General features: G+C 44.2%; 1 protein-coding gene across 5 annotated transcripts in view; it reads right to left on the bottom strand.

Moving 5' to 3' along the window:
* Positions 1-20,254, bottom strand: part of LOC147012792 (potassium channel subfamily T member 2-like) — a 316,478-nt gene that overhangs the window by 104,208 nt on the left and 192,016 nt on the right. For all 5 annotated transcript variants that reach the window (XM_085853982.1, XM_085853980.1, XM_085853985.1 and 2 more), the window contains one exon: positions 13,363-13,411. In XM_085853982.1, coding sequence (XP_085710108.1) covers positions 13,363-13,411 — 49 coding nt within the window. The remainder of the gene's footprint in view (positions 1-13,362; positions 13,412-20,254) is intronic.

A 20,254-nucleotide genomic window follows, 5' to 3' on the forward strand; every position in this document is an offset into this window, starting at 1 on the left:
TACTTCAAAGCGTATGAAGCCACTGCTAGGGTTGGGTAAATAGTGAAGTTTTTTCGGTTAAGTGTCTTTGCATCGCATTTTCTACGGCCATTTTTGATGCTGAATCTGAAAACGTTGGAATTTTTTTTACCTCCGATGACTTTTGATCCATGGAACTTTAATTTATTCAAAATGGCGACAAAAAAATGATAAATTTATGAATTTCTGACCAACTGAGAGGAAATAAGGCTTGCAATATATCAAATTATAGGTTTTTCCGATCAGGAAATACGAAAATGACACGTATGCAACGATTTGATGATTTTTAAAACACAATTTTTGAAAACCGCACAATATTTTGCGAAAATTGAACTGTTTTTTATCCATTTTTTTTTATCCATTCTCAGATCTCAGAATGATTTTATCCATTCTCAGATCAACATCAGACCGAGATCACACCAGTGCCGCCAACAAAAGTTCATTAAAGTTATCCTACAAGGATTCGTCGGGTTTTATAGCATTTTTTATAGAGTTGTGTAGCTCGGTCAAACTGAATTTTTTAGTGCGGAATTTCCCTGCTCCATCCTTCACACGTCTTTGTTGGCGTATGTCTGGGGCTACAGTTAAGTGTAAATATGTCATTTCCGCTAGAAGTTCTTTCTCCGATAGTGTACTCAGTAAATATAGACTGTCTGGGGTCAAAGGTCCTTTGTGCTTTTTGCAAGTTTGTATAGTATTCAATAGCCGAGTATTTTTCTTTTTCTTCAAGTCTTCCTTTTTCCTAACTTACTTGATTTCAGTCCTATGCAACATCCAATCAATTTGAAAATGTGATTAGCGTATTCCTTGACCTGAAAAACATATAAAATGATATATTACAAGCCTTATAAGTCACATTAGAGAAGGAAAACATGAAAAAGGTCCATTTTTGGCCACCATTTTGAATAAATTAAGGTTACCGGGGTCAAAGGTCATCGGAGGTAAAAAAAAAAAAATTTGACCTGATTCGGATTCAGCATGGAAAACGGCCATAGAAAATGCTATGCACGAAATTTCAATCATATTTACCCAACCCTACCACTGCCAGCTTGTTTGCAGCAATCTGGTACAAATCCAAATACGCCATTTGTCTGGGACATTGAATAACGCAAGTCGCAGGCATACATAAACAACCTTAAATATCAACCTCACACACACAAAGATTGTAAACCCAGGGCAAAATAAATGAAATTTCAAAACACAAGTAAAATCAATAGACCATTGTGCACCTTTTCCACACCTATGATCAAATCATCTACATGATTAAAGTGCATGCTTGCTAACATGAGTGGTTTTGGCAGATCAGAAGGATGAGGTTAACAACAGTCGCGAGCATGTGGCAGGTGTAATGGGTTTCTGTATTTGCTACAATTCAACCTTGGGGGAATTGAATGTTGAAAACACAAATTCAGACGCGAAAGCAAAGAAAAAGCTCTCCGGTAGGCACACCAACGAATTTCTACATGGTTCATAATTGTTGAATGGCAAGGGTGGGGTCCGAAGAGCGATGTCAATGCAAAGTGCCTCTGTGTATTAGAGCAAGGCTCAGCATGGAAAAACCTTTGTGAGTTTGAGTCATAAACTGAGTGATTTCGAAAAAAAATTACTCACAAAAAACATTTGGAAACAGCTACTGATGAGAGTATTATGGGTAATTTAAAATGAAAAATGTTCAATGTGCTGAACAATGACAAAGGGTTAGGGTTAGGTAAGGGGGGGAATAAAATTTTAAATATATATATATATATATATATATATATATATATATATATATATATATATATTGTTGTGGTTCTGGGAAGCGCATCCCTCCAAAGCAATAGCAACCATCATACAGCGATCCCTCGACAGTTATTTCATTAATGTACTTTCAGATAGTTCCTTCCTTTTGTCCAGTGGGACAACGGGACAGTGCGTTGTGTAAACTTCATAGCTAGGTCTGATTAAATCTCTGCATTCCATTCCTATTCTTTTTTCTACTCTGCTACTCTTATTCCTGAGGTAAATCCCAGCCACGTGCACCATTCGCTGTGAGATGGGTCCTCAGCGAAGGCCAAGCAGGCATTACGCCGGACACCCCTCTGCAGAAATCACAACCTGACAAACTCGCGCGCAGCGGTAATTTCCAACCAATGGATGGAAAGCGCATCAAACACGACGCCCACGCTGCATGGAACACATGCCGAGGAGATGGAAGAAATGGCACACCCTAAATGCTGGCAACTTTCAGTACACACTTGGTGCACACTTTTTTTTTTCCACTCATTTCTCCATTTAATGGTTATATCGTCTTCTTCAACTCAACCCAACATACATAATTATATCCAATCCTTTCCCTCAATTCTCTGACACAGATCAGGGCTGGCACCGTGTATCCCACCGCCTTTGATAACCGCGAAAACGATGCACGATGGCGGGTGGAACCGCGCGCTGGCCACGTGCTTAATGGCGGACTCGCGCGCGGCCTTGATACTTTATCAGCGTGCAGAACAAAACACGAATAACACACATCTTTGGTCGGGTCTGCGCATTGACCAGAGCCAACCGCGGGTCACCGGGGCATGGCATGGAGTGCGGTGCAAGGCAATTCATGTCACGGTGCTCGGAGCGAGACAATTCCGCAACTTGGAACAATCCGGCCAGAAGTGAAGTGGAGCCATTTCCGGTAATGGCGGCCGCCCCGTGTGCTGGCCGGGGCCCGACCAGAGTGCCCGATTCGGGTGACAACACATTGCTTCGGGTCATCGCCCATGCCACGCACCACCGGATCTATAAAAGGACGGGTCGCGGGGCGGTTGGAGAAGAGTAGTCATCGTTCAAGAGACGTCATCGTTCCTGCTCGTCGTTCCTGGTGTGTCGTTCCAGAGTCGTCGTCGTTCAAGTGTCGTTCCTGAGTCATCGTTCCTTTCTTCATTCCTGTCGGCTCGTTCTGTCTGGCTGGGGATCGACAACCTACCCATTCGCCTGCTGGCTCCGCCCTTCTTTACCAATTTGTCTGCTAACTCTGCCTTCTTCACCGCCTCGTCATCTCTCCACCCATTGGCTTCTGACTCCACCTAAGTCCCTCCCTTCACGCTGGACGATCGCGTCTCATTCTCTGGACCGTCGCTAGCTGCACGAAGTGCCACGAAGCAAGAGGTGACGCATCAGCTGTCAGGGAGGTCTCACCCAGTGGAGCATCCCCCCAAAACGTATTGGTGGCACGATCAGGCAATCATGCAAGGTATTGAGAGACCGTTATCCTCATCTCCTCTCCTTTTTTCTGTGTGTGTGTGTGTGTGTGTGTGTGTGTGTGTGTGTGTGTGTGTGTGTGTGTGTGTGTGTGTGTGTGTGTGTGTGTGTGTGTGTGTGTGTGTGTGTGTCATGGTACCTGTGCTCGTTTAAGTTAAGATTGTACAATAATTATATCGGGATAACTCTGCTCTGTGTCTGCTTTTGTAAGTTGCTTGTATATTGCCACACCTTTCACATTTCTTCCTTTCACCCTTCACCGCACCTTTCATATTCTAGATATTTATAGTTGTATATAGATATTTATATCCTTTTTATACATATACATATACAAATATACATATATACAAACATATATATATATATATATATATATATATATATATATAAATATATATATATATATATATATATATATATATATATATATATATATATATATATATATATATATATATATATATATATATATATATAGTCAAAACACCTCACCACACGTCATTCGAGAGAGCGGCTTGTTTTAACGGAGGATAAGTACGTGAGTTGCTGTGTTTTTGGCGATTTACTACCTAGCAGAAACGAAACACTTATTTTGGAAATATATTTGTAATATTCGTGATAATATATTTTTATAAGCAAGTTAAGTTGAAGATTTCAATTTGAAAAAATATCAATTTTTTTCAAAAATTTTCAAAATACCCATACGACACACCCGGGAGAGGAAGGTGCAGCCCAGAGTTTTCATACAATTTCACAAAAGTCTGAGGGAGTACTGTAGTCCAGTGACAACACATCACATGACAGACAATGCACATATATATATATATATATATATATATATATATATATATATATATATATATATATATATATATATACAGTATATACATATACAGTATATACATATTGTTGCTGGACGTGGGGCTGGGTGAGAAGACCACTCGGGAGGGAAGCTATCTCGGATTCCCACCAGACTATGCCTGTCATTGTCCATACCCACCCCCGTTAGGTTATAACAAAGAAATTAGATTTAGAAAAAAAACAAATTTTTCATTATTGTTTTTTTTTAATGTGTCCCTTACCCTCTTATCGTCTGTTCCGCGAACCTGTTCTAACTGTCTATTCGCAATCTCGAAGATCCCTTCAAAGAGGATTGAAAAAGAGCCCAGCAAACCTGTCCAGAGGTCCAATGCAGCCTCAGAATAACTCCCACAAGCCTCAGCATTTCCATGATGAGTTCAGCGGCCTACAACCAGTGAAGGGATGGATGGTGTGAAGGGGTACACATTCTATCTATCCTATCACTTAATAATCTTTAAACTATCCCCAGGGTTTTTAAATATGCCTGTCTCTTTTAAACTATCGGTTCTAGCAACCACGATTCCTGTCGCCTGTATTGGTGACCATCATTAATTTGGGTCTGGCCCGCAAATTTTCCTCCGTGCTCTTGCACAATTTTGTGGCTGGGCAGCGTGGCTCCACCGGCAGGTCTTCCCACCTGCCGAACTCATTCTTCAGCACCCCCGGGTTGCTGAGGCTGTCTTCGAGCCGACCGACTCCTCACAAACGTGAGGAATGCCCTGGCACTGGCATTTCCCCCTCGATGCCCACATGGCATTTTGGTGCTCCACGTCCCTTTTCCCTGGGTACCCTGCCCAGTACATACTCTGAATCCTCAGTCCTTTGGACCCACAGCCTACTCTGGCCGACTACTTCGGTGCCCAGGGTGCCCTCTACTTGATACTCACATTTCATAAGCCACGCTCCCAGCCGGATAATCGCCTCCTGCACCTCGCAAAATGTTTCATGCCTTCTTTCAACACCAAGCACAAAACGATATCCCTTTGTTAATTTGACTATCCCGCTAACTAATATAACACTAACCCCGGGTTCCCTTGGGTGGGATTTACTCCGCCCCCTAATCATTCATTCGCATCATGCATTCCACATTCACTCCATTTACAATCGGGCCCGCTGACCCGCATTCACTCATCATTTTTCCACTCACACCAATGCTCTACTCTCAACGTCCCTCCAACTAACTCGTGATCCCCGTCATCCCTTTTCTTAGTTTATATATTTCTCTCTTAACCGCCATTTCCCCATTCATCACTTCTACCTTACCCTTCCTCATCGTGGTACAAACACCTTCCACATTCTCCTTCAACCTGGTCATCTCCTCACGTACTGTCCTGATCTCATTTGTAAAATTCCGGTCCATGTTTTGCATCTCGCCCTTTACCTTTTCCAGCTCTGCCTATATTGTTTGCATATCATTCCTCTGTTGGTTTTGTCCTGCTTACATATCACTTCTCATTTCATCCCTCAGTTGGTTTCGTCCCAGTTCCATCCGTTCCATCATTTGATTCATTATTTCCATAAACTGGTTCGTGTCCAGTGGCTTTGGTGAAGTCGATCTGCTATAATCGGGAATGGATCCCATGGGGATCGCTTTGTCCTCCGTGAAGGAAATTTGATGGTGGGGGTCCCCAAGCATTGTTGTAGTCGTGGTTGCCCCGGTACCGCTGGGTGTGGCTGCAGGGAATGATCTCCCTCAAAGCTGTCATCCTGGGCCATGGAGTCCTCCAACATTGTTGTTTCAAAACCCACCTGAACCAGCTCGTCTAGGTCCGCCATGGTCCATGCAATAATTAAATAAAATTTGTATCCTAACCTGCTCTTAATTGCCGGGGTGTGCCAAGCACACCCCAAGTTTGAATCCCATTCCAGACCAATATTTTCAGGCTTCATCCCACTCCTGACACCAAACTGTTGTGGGCTGGGGGTCTGGGTGAGAAGACCACTAGGGAGGGAAGCTATCTCGGGTTCCCACCAGACTACCGGGAATCACAGGCCATCGCACACGGATAACTCCGTGACGCGGTGGGTCGCTAACCGACCGTGAACACCAATAACTCAACCACGTGACTTAGGGTCCTCCGTCTACAGTTTATCTGGTTACCTAAAAAGTAATCACGTGACCTAATTACTGGGGGACATGCTCTCGGTACGCCTTGCCCGAACCGGATCACCTTACCGGATCAGATGCAGCCGAGTGACACTGCCAAGGACATACTGGCGACAAGGAACGGATCATTGGGAATAAAGTCCCGGCGAGGCTAGGATACGGACCATGCTGGATCAATGAAAGAAAAGAAAAAAATGAGCTGGGAACATTTCTACAAAGGATTTATTACAGGCAGGCGAGGAAAAATATGTGGCACAGTGAATGTAGTTTATTGTTGTGTGTGAGTAGAGAAAGCAAGAACTGTGAGGTGCGATAATAAAAGAAGCAACTTACAAAAGCAGACAGAGCAGAGTTATCCCGATATATCTTCTGCAATCTTCGCTTAAGTGAAGACAGGTGCCATGTCACACACACACACACACACACACACACACACACACACACACACACACACACACACACACACACACACACACACCGGTGAAGAAGAGTTAATGAGAAGAAAAAGGAGAGGAGATGAGGCTAACAGTCTCGCAATACCTTGCACGATTGATCGACCGCGCCACCCAGTACGTTCTGGGGGGATGCTCCGCTGGAGCCCTCCCTGAGAGCTGGTGCAACCGTCAGGTGTGAAGGAGGGACTTTGGGTGGAACCAGTGGCGAGTGGGTGGGCGGAGTCGAGAGCGAGTGGACGGAGTGGCAGACAGGACCAAGTGGGTGGGTGGAGTCAGCGACAAGGCGGTGAAGAAGGGTGGAGTCAGCAGTCGAATCCGTGAAGAAGGGCGGAGTCAGCAGGCGAGTCGGTGAAGGACGGAGTCAGCAGGTGAGTCGGTGAAGAAGGGCGGAGTCAGCAGGCGAGTCGGTGAAGAAGGGCGGAGTCAGCAGGTGAGTCGGTGAAGAAGACCGGAGTCAGCAGGCGAGTGGGCAGAGAAGGCGGGGTCGAGAGAACAGCAGGACGAGCAGGAACGCAGACGGCCTCGCGACCCATCCTTTATAGACCCTGCGGTGCAGGGTGGGGCGCCACCCCGAAGTGATGTGTCATCACCCGAATGGAGTGCCCTGATTGAGCCCCGGCCACCGCACGGCCCGTCCGCCATGGCCGGAAGCGGCCTCACTGTACATCTGGCTAGCCATAGCTGAGCTGTGAAATCGTCTCGCTCCGAACCACGTGATATGAATCACCTTGCACCGAACTCCTGGGCCATGCCCCGGCGACCGGCCGAGGGTCGCGTCGGCCCCGCATGCCTGCCCGGACTCCCCCGGTGACCCGTGGTTAGCGCTGATCAATGTGCTTGCTTTGTCCGTACGCCATGCGGTCCTAGCGATTCGGGCCGTGCAGCATGCCTCTGCCAGGTAGCAGCTGTATTGAGGCGGAGGTGCAGGAGGATGCCTGCCGTCCACAGGAGACATTTGTGGCCATTGTGGTGAGCGAAGACCGATGGTAAGACGTTACTGTAACCACATGCGCAGACCTGAATGAAGAGATGTGCAATGCATGCCCCGTACAGTGCGCGCGGGGCCGATATTGTACATGTGGTTATTTATTACGGGGCTACGCCTGTGTCTGCCATTGTGCTCGCGGTTATTTTATCACAGGCGGTGATGTGCATGATGTCAACCATGATCCGCACCATGAATCTGCGTTCAAGAACACTTTCTGATGGTTCTGTGATTTTTCCTGGTGTATCGGCTTCGATGTTGATTGGCTCGCAAAATTTCAGCTTTGTACATCACTCGGAAGGTACCAAACTGTAATATCAGTCATTCGGTCAGTGAGTATGCCTGGTGTTGGCTTAATGGTTAGGGTGATGGGCTTGGGATCCCGGGGCCTGAGTTCAAATCGTGCTTCTCTGTTTAATTAATACCAGGTGGGGTTGACTCAGCCTGTTATCCTTCTGAGGTTGGCAAAATGAGTTCCATCTTCTGTGATGATTGAGCCATTTGTAATATCTTGTGTTGGAGTGGTGACCTGTCCAGAGGTCAGATTGTTCCCAATACCCTAGGAGACTACTTTGTCAGCACCGATGCTCTGTACAGAGTATGGTCCCAAATATCTGAGATTGGATCCGAGTAATGCACACAACCTCCAGGTCCTCAGACAGTTATTTCCAGAAATGCATATTCAGAGTAGACCCATCCCCTTGTCTGGTGGGATTCTAACTCTTTGATGTGTTGGAGAAGGGTATAGAACATGTTCCCTTTATTTCCTATTGGATAACCTTTTCCTCTTTATGACACGTTCATGACATATGAGGCCAAAAAAAAAAAAATGTTGCATTGGCGTAACCCGCCCGACCCTAAAAATTCCGCCGACCCTACGTTTTTTTTTTTTGTTTTTTTGCTATCGAAAAATTTTGCCGACCCTATTTTATTGCTATTTTGTTGTTTTGCTATCGTTTTCAAGTATCTTGTTGATTGCGATCGCGATCGCAAAAACCCGGAAGTGTTTCGGACAGAACCCGCCGACAAAAAGGGTGGTACTCGAGCCGGGGGAGATTTTGGGAGGGATTTATTAGGAAAAAAAAAAAAAAAAAAAAAAAAGATCCCGACCGACCTACCCTATTTTTCAGTGACCCGTTACGCCAATGCAACATTTTTTTTTTGGCCTGATTTTACGTCAGTTTTCATTTCTGCACGAACGATATTCACCGTTTGCGCAAGCGACAGATAGCCGTTTTTTTTTTTTTTGTATACCTTGGTCGAGGCTCGTATAAGAGCAAACACACAACTCACAGCAAGGAGGCATGAGACAAGAGGGGCGGGAGTGGAAGGGACAAAACAGTGGGGAACAGACACATTAGGTGAACTGTGGAAGGGCGAGGGATGGGGATGGGACGGGGAACATGGCGAAGAGAAGATGGACATTTCAGGGACTTTCAGGAAGGAAAGCAGGAGAAATGAAGGAAGTGGGCTTGGGTGGATTATCGGGGGTAGAAAAGATCGAGGATTTGGATGGGGGAAGATAAGAGGTGGTGGTGAACAGCTGTTTTGAAAGCCTGGAGGGAAGAATGGGAAAGAATAGAGTGAGGAAGTTTATTCCAAAGGCGGGAAAAAAGAGGAATGAAAGAGTGAAGATGAGCAGTGATTCGTGATTTTGGTAGTTTTACCAGAAGGGGGTTGTTGGCGGACCTTGAGCGCCCTGTGGAAATGTGGTGGGGACAAATCGCAGAGACAGCAGGGGGGGCAAGGCTGGAGAGGAGTCGGTAGAAGACAGAAAGACCACCGACCAACCTGCGGTGATTGAGTGAGAGGCCCAAAGACTCAGCTTCATTGCGGGAGATGCCGATGATCTTAAATGCCCTGGTTTCGACAGCGTTAAGCCGAGAAAGGTGGGAGGCAGGAGCACCAGCCCAGAGTGGAGAGCAGTACTCCATCAGGCTGCGGACAAAAGCTTTGTAAGTGGTCAGGAGCTCAAGAGGGCCGAGGAAGGACTTAGCACGACGGAGGATTCCCAGTCGGCGACTGGCTTTTGAGGCGAGGTTGGAAATGTGACTTTCCCAGGAAAGGTCATGGCAGATAGTGAGACCTAGAAGCTTGAAAGAAAAGACTTCTTCCAGAGGATTGTTGAGAAAGTGGATGGGGGGGTTTGTAAACGGTCCTTTCGAAGAGACATAGTGAGAGTGTGAGATTTGTCTGGATTGAAAGACATGTTCCACGTGTTGGACCAGTTTGTGATTTTATCCAGATCTGCAGTGAGCGAAGAAGCTGCTGCTTGCCGGTCTGAGGGATGACAGATGGTACGGCAGAGGGTGGAGTCGTCGGCAAAGAGAAATAGAGGATTTTCCAGAGAGTCCGAGAGATCATTGATGAAAACCAGAAAAAGAACAGGGCCCAGAACGCTACCTTGAGGAACTCCAGCCTGCACAGGAAGAGGGGATAGCCCAACGGATACTCGTTCTATTCCCTTTCTATCAAGATACATTGGCTTGGAAATACACTATTTATTTAAACATTTTATTTTTGGTTATCAATTTCACATTGGACTTACAGAAGATTTTAGTCATTAATCACACCGCAAGCTTTTCCTGGACAGTTCATTCTGCTGATCAAACATGGCTCTGGTCTCGGATCATTTACCTCAGACATCCACCTTTTTCCATTGACGTTCGACACCCACCTCCTTTTTTAATCAACGTTTGACACTCACCTTCTTCCATCAATATCAACACCCCGTTCTGAAGCTCTATGGATGCTAACTGGCTCTTATTCGTATCTGGCTGAACAAAGAAGTGATAATTGCCCGTTGATGTTTTGTGAGCACTTCATGTTTTCGCTCGGTTGTTCCAGCAAATGGCTGCTTTCTGCTGTTCGTACAACACCTGAACATGGCATCATAAGCAAGGCCTGTGTTAATTTGGAGTTGCATCTCGATCGATGGTCAGGAGAGAATGACCGCGAGAATGGATGGTTGGAGGTCACGTGCAGCGATGTGCCAATAGGTGAGCTGGATTTGGCTGAAGTCTGCTTGAGGCTCTGCCCACACTGGTCGCCTATAAAAGGACAGCAGGACTGCCTTGTGGACAGTTGGTGACAGCTCCTGACAGCAACTGATGGTTTGTGACATCTCTTGATGGTTGGTGACAGCTCCTGATGGTTGGTGCCAGCTCCTGACAGCTCCTGATGGTTGGGGACAGCAGCAACAGCAGTTGGTGACAGTTGGACTGGTCCTGCTGGTTCTGCTCGGTACCTGGCTCTTGGCATACCTGGCTCTTGAACGTACCTGGCTCTTGGTGTTCCTGGTTCCTGGGTGTGACAATGTGATATCGATCGGTGTTCGAGCCTCTTTGCAGGTGGGTGCACAGCGAGGCAGAGCGCTGGCAGCGGAAACGAGCCAAGCTGTAGAGAGCTCATTTGGGGAGGTAGTCCAAGCCACGCTCACACGTTTTGGGTTATTTTAATAGACACACGATGACGTCTGCCTTGGTAAGCCGAGACCGGATTTCTTCTCCCCTGAATGGTCTGCTGGGTACCCGTGTCTTGTGTTTAATTGTTAAGTAAGGCATAGTGATAAGCATTTGCTCCTTGTCCATTTTTCTACAAATGCTTGTTGAATTCTTTCTTTCTTTGATATCATTTTGTTGAATGAACATTTGATTTGAATTCATCCATTTAATCAACAAGGAAATAAAAAGTCCTTCAGTTTATTTATTTTTCTTCATAATAAATTCCTTGTTGATGTTTTAACCTGTCTGTGATTGTCATTTCCTTCCATTGATCCAGCATTGCCTGAACTTAGATAGACTGGGGGATTCTAACTCCTAAACGAATTAACCTGTTATAGTCGGCATGCACCAGCGGTAAATGCTCGGATGCATTACTTAAGATCTAATCAAGATAAGATTGGTGCAACGCCGAGGGCACATTCCCCAGTCAGAAGGCCAAGTGACCTCTAGTTAAACAGAAAATTAGACGGTGGACACTGGAACGCATGGTTAACTGATTGGCATTCATGGTTGTTATGCATCCCCCACATAATACACTCAGTACCCATAGTAGTAACAACATATATATATATAAAATCAGCATTTCTTGGATTGGTGCGAGTTGCTGTTCGAATAACATTTTGAATACCTGGCACATATGCACAAAGGTTTATAAAAAATACGTGCAAAATAAGTAGATGGCTCCAAAATATAGAAATACATGAAAGAATAAATATATTTCGAATTAAAGTTATTCACATCAAATATACAAACGTTGAGGTGACTGAAAGAGCTAATTAAATAAGAGAGTATGAAAGTTTAACCAACTAACTATGGAATGAGGTGTTCATCACAGGTAAATGTGATGTAAAGATGAAGAATATTTAAATGAGAGCAGAAACGATGTTGAGAAGGTAGAGAGGATGGCCTAACATGAGATTATGACTCGACCCAAAAGGAGTATAAAAAGAGTGGGACAGAATGCACATGGTAAGATATAAAATAGGTGGGATAGAAGTGGGATAGCGGAGTGGGTGGGGTGTCGGGGGGGGGTGGATGGGGAGGCGGAGGTTGATGAAGAGTGGACTTGTGGATGCAAGCATGTGATCTGTCAGAGCTGAACAACGTAGGACAGCTGTAAAGACCTAGGGAATTGTTCACTAGGCCATGTCCCTCAAACTGCTTAATGCACACTATCAGTGAGTGAATTCTAACCTTTCATTACACCCAGGAGAACAAGATGTGACACAGTAACTTTAAGAGACCATTTGAAATGGATTCTGCGCACATAAAACCTTTTTTGTCATGCCCACCAAAGAGAATACTTCATCATACCTTTTCTGAAAGCAGAATTTGAGGTATGCCAAGAAATAACTTGGACAGCGGGGATATGCCTTGTGCTGCAGAAACAGGAAGCTTCAAAAGGTGATCTTCCTGGGATAATGGTGAGGTCTAAGAGCTTAAAGGTCTGTACTTCTCCCAGAGGGGGGAAGATATATAAGGGGTGGGATTGTTCATAATGTGTTTTTTTCTGAAGTAGCGAGGAAAGGACATCTGTCTTATCAAAAGTGAATGTTATGTTCAATAAAGTGGATCAATTAATGATAATCACCTGAAATCATTCTTGATCTTTCCTATCAGGTGTGTGAAAGATGAATGGGTGAAGAGGAGCTCTCCAAGGAAGCAGAGGGGTGAATGCATATTTAGTTCTGAATTTGGCCCACTGGTTGCATCAATACTGAGACATAGCTGTGTCAATGACGCACATTCTGGCAGGAATTTGGAATTTTGCCAAGGTGCAGATGATAATGACCTCTTGTTCATGTCCACGAGCAAAAGTGAATGGATGAAACAGTCAGCTTTAGACCCATGCGAGGGAGGGCATACTCATAAATGCATATTATTATTTAACTCCCTGCCTGGAGACCATCACAGTAGTCGGGCTCGGAATTAAATCTGACACTACCTCTCCTGCCTGCTCAGATGTATATTAATGGCTAATATTGATTAAGGTTGAAAGAGAAAAATAAAGGGAAGAAGAAACATAAAATCGCAAATGTCAAATATACCGTACAATGAAAGTCAAACATTGAGCAAATGAAATAATGCAACAGAAGAAAAAGAACAATGAAGAATGATAAAAAGATGATGATGATCATGATGAGGATGAGGAGTATGATGAGGATGATGAAGAGGAGAGGAGGAGGGTGTGAGAGTTTTTACCTGACATGCCCAAAGTCGAACATCTCGTTCAACCCAAAAGATTGCAGACCTGGGAAGACAATAAATGCAAAATCCAGGCACAAACTGAATGAACCAAAGAAGGAAATATTGTGCAACATTCAGCTCCATTAAAGAGATGGTAGTTAGCGGTTTATTTTGCTTCTTTAACCTTCACCGCTCACTTACAACTTAGCTTAACTATCAAGTACTTCAAGTATATCGTTCTACAGTCTTGTTCAAATAAATATTTATTTTCCAGGTAGTACAGAGGGCAGATCAGGCTCCAGTCTGTTTACTGCATTTACACCCTGAATACTCAATGATGTGGCCAATACTTCCACATGAGTTGACAAGTTTAACAAGACAAACCTAACAACAATCATTAACTTGCAGTAACATTTTCAAAGCAATGTTCGGTCGTTTGATCAGAAATAATGGTTTGTTTCAGTTTAGTTTAAATAATTGGAGTTAGTGGTTGCTGAAAGGAGATGCAGATAAGTGACGAGGTTAAGAACCAACCAGTGAATGAATAGCTTTTAATTATTTTTATGCATGACGCCTTTTGGGGAAATAAAAGGAAACGGAGACACTGGATGAAACCATTTGGCCCACCATGGCTCTGCTGCATATCGATAGCCAAACACTTTGGACTGCTGCATATAGTTCCGATTATATGGATATTCGGCCTTATCAGAGGATATGCAAAGACCAGCGTGCTGGCAAACAAAGCCCAACTATTATAAAACGACAACGTGGGGTATTAAAGATCCACAGTCAAAATGCAAATAGGACAGCCGGCTTTAGATACAAAAACTAAAGGATGTCATACCCCAAGATGATGATAATAATAAAAATGATTATTGTAATCCATCATTATAATAATAATAACACGAGTAAACATAGTCCACACTCCACAGCAATTATATAGCACCAATAAAGCCATTGTAAGATTCTCCATGATACAGTAAGCCAAACCTGTGCAATGGTTGCCAACCTATTGTTGCAAAGAAAGGAAGCAACACATAATATGTATTAAACTCGTTTCAGATGATTCAGGAGGGGTTCAAGCTCAGAACAGATGCTCCAACCATTATGCCACCAATCCCTCCATTTGGATCATACTCCATACAGAGTGTTGGTGCTGCCCAAACAGTCTCCTGGCCTATTGGGTGCAATCCTGGAGAGGTCACCACTCCAACACAGGATACCAGCAAGCTGGTACTCATTTTGCTACATAAGAAGGATGACAGGCTGAATCAACCCCACCTGGTATTAATTCAACAGCCAAGCAGGATTTGAACTCAGGATCCTGGGATCCCAAGCCCACCACCCTTAACCATTAAGCCAACACCAGGCATATTATGCCACCAAGTCTGGTCAAATTATAAATTCCTGTCCAGAATGTCTCATCAACCTGTGCTTGACAAGTGTGGTGAGCATGCAAATATCCCAAAGGACAAACGCAGGGAGGCCTTCATCCTGCAGTGGACTGAAAACAGGCTGTTGATGATGAAGATGATGATGATCGGTTTGATGATTTTCTTCAACAATACTTTCATTGATTCATACTAAAATCCCCAAATGTAATAATTATTTTATGGATATCACTTTCCCCATCTCCACAAAACTTTCACCACAAGAAGTTCATAAAACCAGCAAAAAGTTTTTGCTGATATGAACACATCAACTGATGACACCTACAGTCATGAGGCCTCACCACTGCTACACAATTCCTGTCAAATTTCAGTTGATGAAACGTTCTATGAAGATCTCCCGAAGCACCCAAGTATAAACTCAGCACACGGGGCATGGACGTTTGGTCTGATCAGCAGGGAAAGAGCAAGCTGACAATGGGAGGCAGAGAAATGAAAGAAGTAAGCTGAGATACCTGGGGAACATGGGCAGGAGATTATAAGCAGGTGTCCTGTGATTAAAGTTTGCTCACGCTGCACATTGCTCGTCATATCTCCCACACGTCCTTTGGACGTATCACACCACCGGCATTAGCAATTAATGAAATGATTCCTCAGGTTTAACGTCTTCATTTTAATCAAGACCATATTATCTCATCAACATACATTACAACTGACGTCAGGTGCAGGCTTAACTTCATACACACAGCAGATATACTGCATGAGCATAACTCCCTGTTTGGACATTATTTTTCATCCAAATGGTTTTGTGACACTTTATTTTATAACCTGATCCCAATAGGTTTGGCTTTTCCTTTATCGACACAATTTACTACAAATATTCTCAAATTTCTGAACAGGCTGGTTATATTGGTGAAATGATAACAGGTTTTTGCAACAGGTTTCGGTATCATATTTAAAAAAAAACATTGTATACAAAGTAGACATTTGTGGAAGAGCGAGAGCACAGTCTGGACTAGAACATAACAGAAGAAGAAGAATAATGTGGAAAGGAGGGAATCGCACTAACAGCAGGGTAGAAGGACAAAAATTGAGGGACGTTTCGAGGAAGAAATGGGCATGTCCGGCATGAAGAAGCATTAGGTCAAATGGAATGGATGGATGACACATGGGGTAAATAAGCTGGATACAAGCTCATAAAACAGCAAGAAGAGAACTACTGAAGATGAAACACAAATGAAACAAAAACGAAAAAAAATGGCGAAGAAAAGTGGGGGGAAAAAAACAATAATCTCTAAAGGAAGGAGTGGGCTTGCAGAGGGTTGATGAGGGTAAAAAGAACATGAGTGTGGATGGGGGATGACCTGAGATTGTGTTGAACAGCAATCGTGAAGCACTCAAGGGAAGAATGAGATCGAATAGACGAAGGAAGTTAGTTCCACAAGTGAGAGAAAAGGGGAAAGAATGAGCAGAGGAGAGCAATAGCCAGCATTTCGGGAGTTTAACCAGAAATGGGTTAATGGCAGACCACCACACACCCCGCAGAAGAAAGGTCAGAGGGTACAAGACCAGAAATGAGATGGCAGGAGACAGATTGGCTAGCAACCTGTCTGAAATGTGAAAGTGACTCATCTCGTAGCAGGAGATCCCGAGGATTTTGAGGGCCTTTGCTTCCACGGCATCAAGAAATGCAAGTTGTGAGGCAGGGGCGCCAGTTCAAAGGGGAGATAGACCAAATCCACGGCTCGATGGACAAGAGGGATGAGAGAGGGAAGCACAAAACAGTGGGGAATAGACACATGAGGAGATCTGTGGAAAGGAGAGGGGTGGGGTGGGGTACACGGAGTAAATAACATTGACACTACAAGGACTTTCGGGAAGGAAAGCAGGGAACTTAAAGGAGATGCGTTTGGGGTGGATTAACGGGGGTATAAAATATCATGGTTTTGGATGGGGGAAGATGAGAGAAGGTGGTGAACAGCTATTTTGAAGACCTGGAGGGAAGAGTGGGGTTGAAGAGAGTGTGGGAATTTGTTCCAAAAGTGGGGAAAAAGAGGAATTAAAGAATGAACGTGAGCAGGGATTCTTGAATTTGGTAGTTTAACCAGAAGGGGGTTGCTGGTGGACCTTGAGTGCCCTGTGGAAATATGGAGGGAACAGATTGCAGATGAACAGGGGGGAGGGCAACTTTGGATGTGTTTTTGGACTATTTGCAAGTCTTTAGTGCAAGTTTAATAACTGCAAGCCTTTAGTATGCCTGGTGTTGGCTTAATGGTTCAGGTGGAGGGCTTGGGATCCTCGGGTACTGAGATCAAATTCCACTTGGCTGTTGAATTAATACCAGGTGGGGTTGACTCAGCCTGTCATCCTTCTGAGGTTGGCAAAATGAGTACCAGAGTGGTGACCCATCTAGGATTGTGCCCAATTGCCTAGGAGACAGCTTTGGCAGCACCAATGCTCTGCACAGAGTATGGTCCCAATGGATGGATGGATGGATGGAAGCCTTTAGTGAAGAAGATATGTTTTTGGACCATATTTATGACTTGCAGTGATGTTGGCTGATTTCTAAATCGATATAAAATGACTGAAAGCAAATTATATGGTGAGCAGAGCAGAAATAGGGTGTGCAAGAGCAGTAGAGCATATTTATATGACATGTTTATTGATACCACCCAGGCCTGTTATAGAATCGGAGTCGAGTGTTTTCAGAAAAAAAAGAAAAGTGTGTTGCGTATGTGAGGTGGTCGGGTGGGTGTACGAGGGGGGTAGGTGAACGGGAGGGTACGTGGGATTTGGAAGCGAACAGATTTGAGACATTCCACTTTTTCATGAGCAGAGTCGACTCTGCTGCCATTTGAAGTGAGGGAAGGGATGGAGGGGGGATAATCCCGAAATAGACTTAACGAAGCACGACTAGGATTTTGAGGAAAGAGGCAAGTTTTAAAATCCAATATTGAGATCGGTCAGATGTTTTCTGACTCTCCTGAGAGTGGACACACACTTGTTGAGGATGTTGAGGAGTGTTCTGAGGTTGCCTTCAGTCAGATTTGCCTTCCAAGAAGACAAGGCAAGTTGTTTGAAGGTAACCACCTCACCCCAGCATTCAGCATACTAGAGGTGATAGGATGTGTATGATTACTGCAAATAAGATGGAATAAATCTGTGCATGAGTGAGAAGCAGGAATTAAATATAATGTTCCTTTACCAGGAATTTTAAACGCAGAAGGCCATGAGGCCCATCAACATCTGTGCTGGTACTGATAATTTATAGTTGTTTGCCTGTACTCAATCGTTTTTAAATACGAAGCATCAAGCAAGGAAGCAGCATGTCCCTTTTTAAAGCATTTGGTATGACTCGACCAAGGTCGGATTTGAACAGCCCACCTCCCAGACTCAAGAGTGGATGTCCAAACCGTTACACCACCAAGTCTGGTTAGAATTCTGAGGCGGTATTAATATCAAGAGAGGCAGAAATGGAAGACCAGTCCAAAAATAAGAGGGCAGCTTGCAGTCCCTGTCATTCAGCCTGAGTGAACTGGCAGTCTCTCCAGTATTGATGCAGCTCTCTTTGGCGATAGCCAGAGAGATGTTTACTCTCACGAGCATGGGATCAGATGAACCAATTGGATCATAAGAAGACCAGAAGAGGTTAGCGAGAAGGAGACGTTATTTCTACATATATAATACGCACGTTTTTTTTTTTTAATGAGTAAGTCAAGGGCAAGCGTGTGCATATACCATTCACCGACCATCAGGATACGTACTCAGAAGCAGTCATGAATGTCATTCGCTGAGAGCAAACTCTGCTGGACAGGTGGAGACTGTTCTATGGCACTATATGTTGGGGAAGTAATTTAAAATTTGGATCGGATACTGGGACACAATACTCTTGAAAAAAAACACCATGAGATTTAAAGTTCATCAGCTTTGTTAAGTAGAGCGGACGCCTAGCCTAACATCCCTCTGGAGAACAGCATACTCAATGATGCATCACCCCTGCCTGTGAAACACAAGTGTTACAGTTTATAGCTGGGTCAGGATTCAAACCCAGCAAGACAGCTCAAAGGTGAATGCGACACCTTACGAGCTATCCTGCCAACCTCATGACTAATCGCAGTGGTGCAAAGAGGAGGGGGAGTGGTTGGCATGGATACCCAGGTCTACCCCGACGACGTCAAAGTACAGCCAAAGCTATTTCTACAACTACACATGATACCCCACACTCCTTTTAATTCACAGTGATTGCTGCTACTTTACAAACATCGTGGGATATGCCCCTACCCTTGAGAAAATTTCTGGTTGCACCCTCGAGTAAGTCCTGTGCATTTTTCACAGGAACTAGAAAAGCATCCACAATGTTGAATCTGCAAGGAAGAATATCTGCAGAGAAAGAACAAATGAAACCACTATATTTGATGAGAAAAAAAAAAATCGTACAAGTTGATTTTTAAAATTCATCATTTCATAACGTTGGGCGATGAAACAAAGCCTTTGGGTCACACTAGATCCAGTGGCTAATTACGGGTCATCTTGCTTGTTTACAATGAAGTAATGCTAGACCAAATGGCGGCTAAGAATTGGCAGATCAACCCGTAAGACCTTTAATCAGTTACAAGTAATGACTGTGAAGAAGTTTTAATTGCAGCTGGTGTTATTACCCAGTTAATGGCCAATAACGAAAGCAGCTGGGCTGAGAGTGCACAAAAAAAAGTTCCACACCACACGATGCCAACACTAACCCATCCACTTCCCTGTTGAATATTTCATGAGCAAAAGCCTGTGCTGATAGCCCCGACTACCTTTGTGACATCGATTATTGTCGACCTCCCGCAGACACGGGTGGAATATAAATGCTGACTGGTGTGTGTAGCAACAATTTTCAAATAATTAAAATAAAAAACAGCCATTATGTATTATGGACTGGTACTTAGGCTATTTACATGCAGACTTGGACTCTCGATTTTATTGGTGTGTACGATACAACAACCAAGTATTATATTAGTGGAAGTAGGGTATTTTTGATTATCTGTCGGAGAGGCGACCCAATCAGGATTGTCCCCAAGAGTCTGGGAGACTGCTTCGGCAGCACCGATGCTCTGTACAGAGTATGGTCCCGATGGATTGGATGGATTGTCGTGCATTCTTTGATCTGCTCTCATTTACCAAAAGCTCCATCTGTCTGTATCACACTTATACACACCGAAATCACAGTGAGATGGAATAAAAAGAACTATGAACATTTGACAATGTGGGATGAGGATAGTGACCTCAAAGTAGCGCGACACTATGTTGTCATTGGCAGCACAAAATGTAAAAATAATTCTTGAAATTCTCATCCTATCCTATTGTATGAAATAAGACAATTTTCTGTGTGTATGGAAGTCTGATAATTATAGGATCGAAAATGGCTGAACCAATCTCCACCAACTTTTGCATACCTGCTCGGGGTACACAGAGTCAGGTTGTGGGCACAAAAGAATCCCCCCTTACACATCCCCTGTAACAATGGGAATCTGTAC

This window comes from Eptatretus burgeri, chromosome 14 (genome assembly GCF_056783735.1).
Source record: "Eptatretus burgeri isolate ZD-2024b chromosome 14, Ebu_testis_v1, whole genome shotgun sequence".
NCBI lineage: Eukaryota > Metazoa > Chordata > Myxini > Myxiniformes > Myxinidae > Eptatretus > Eptatretus burgeri.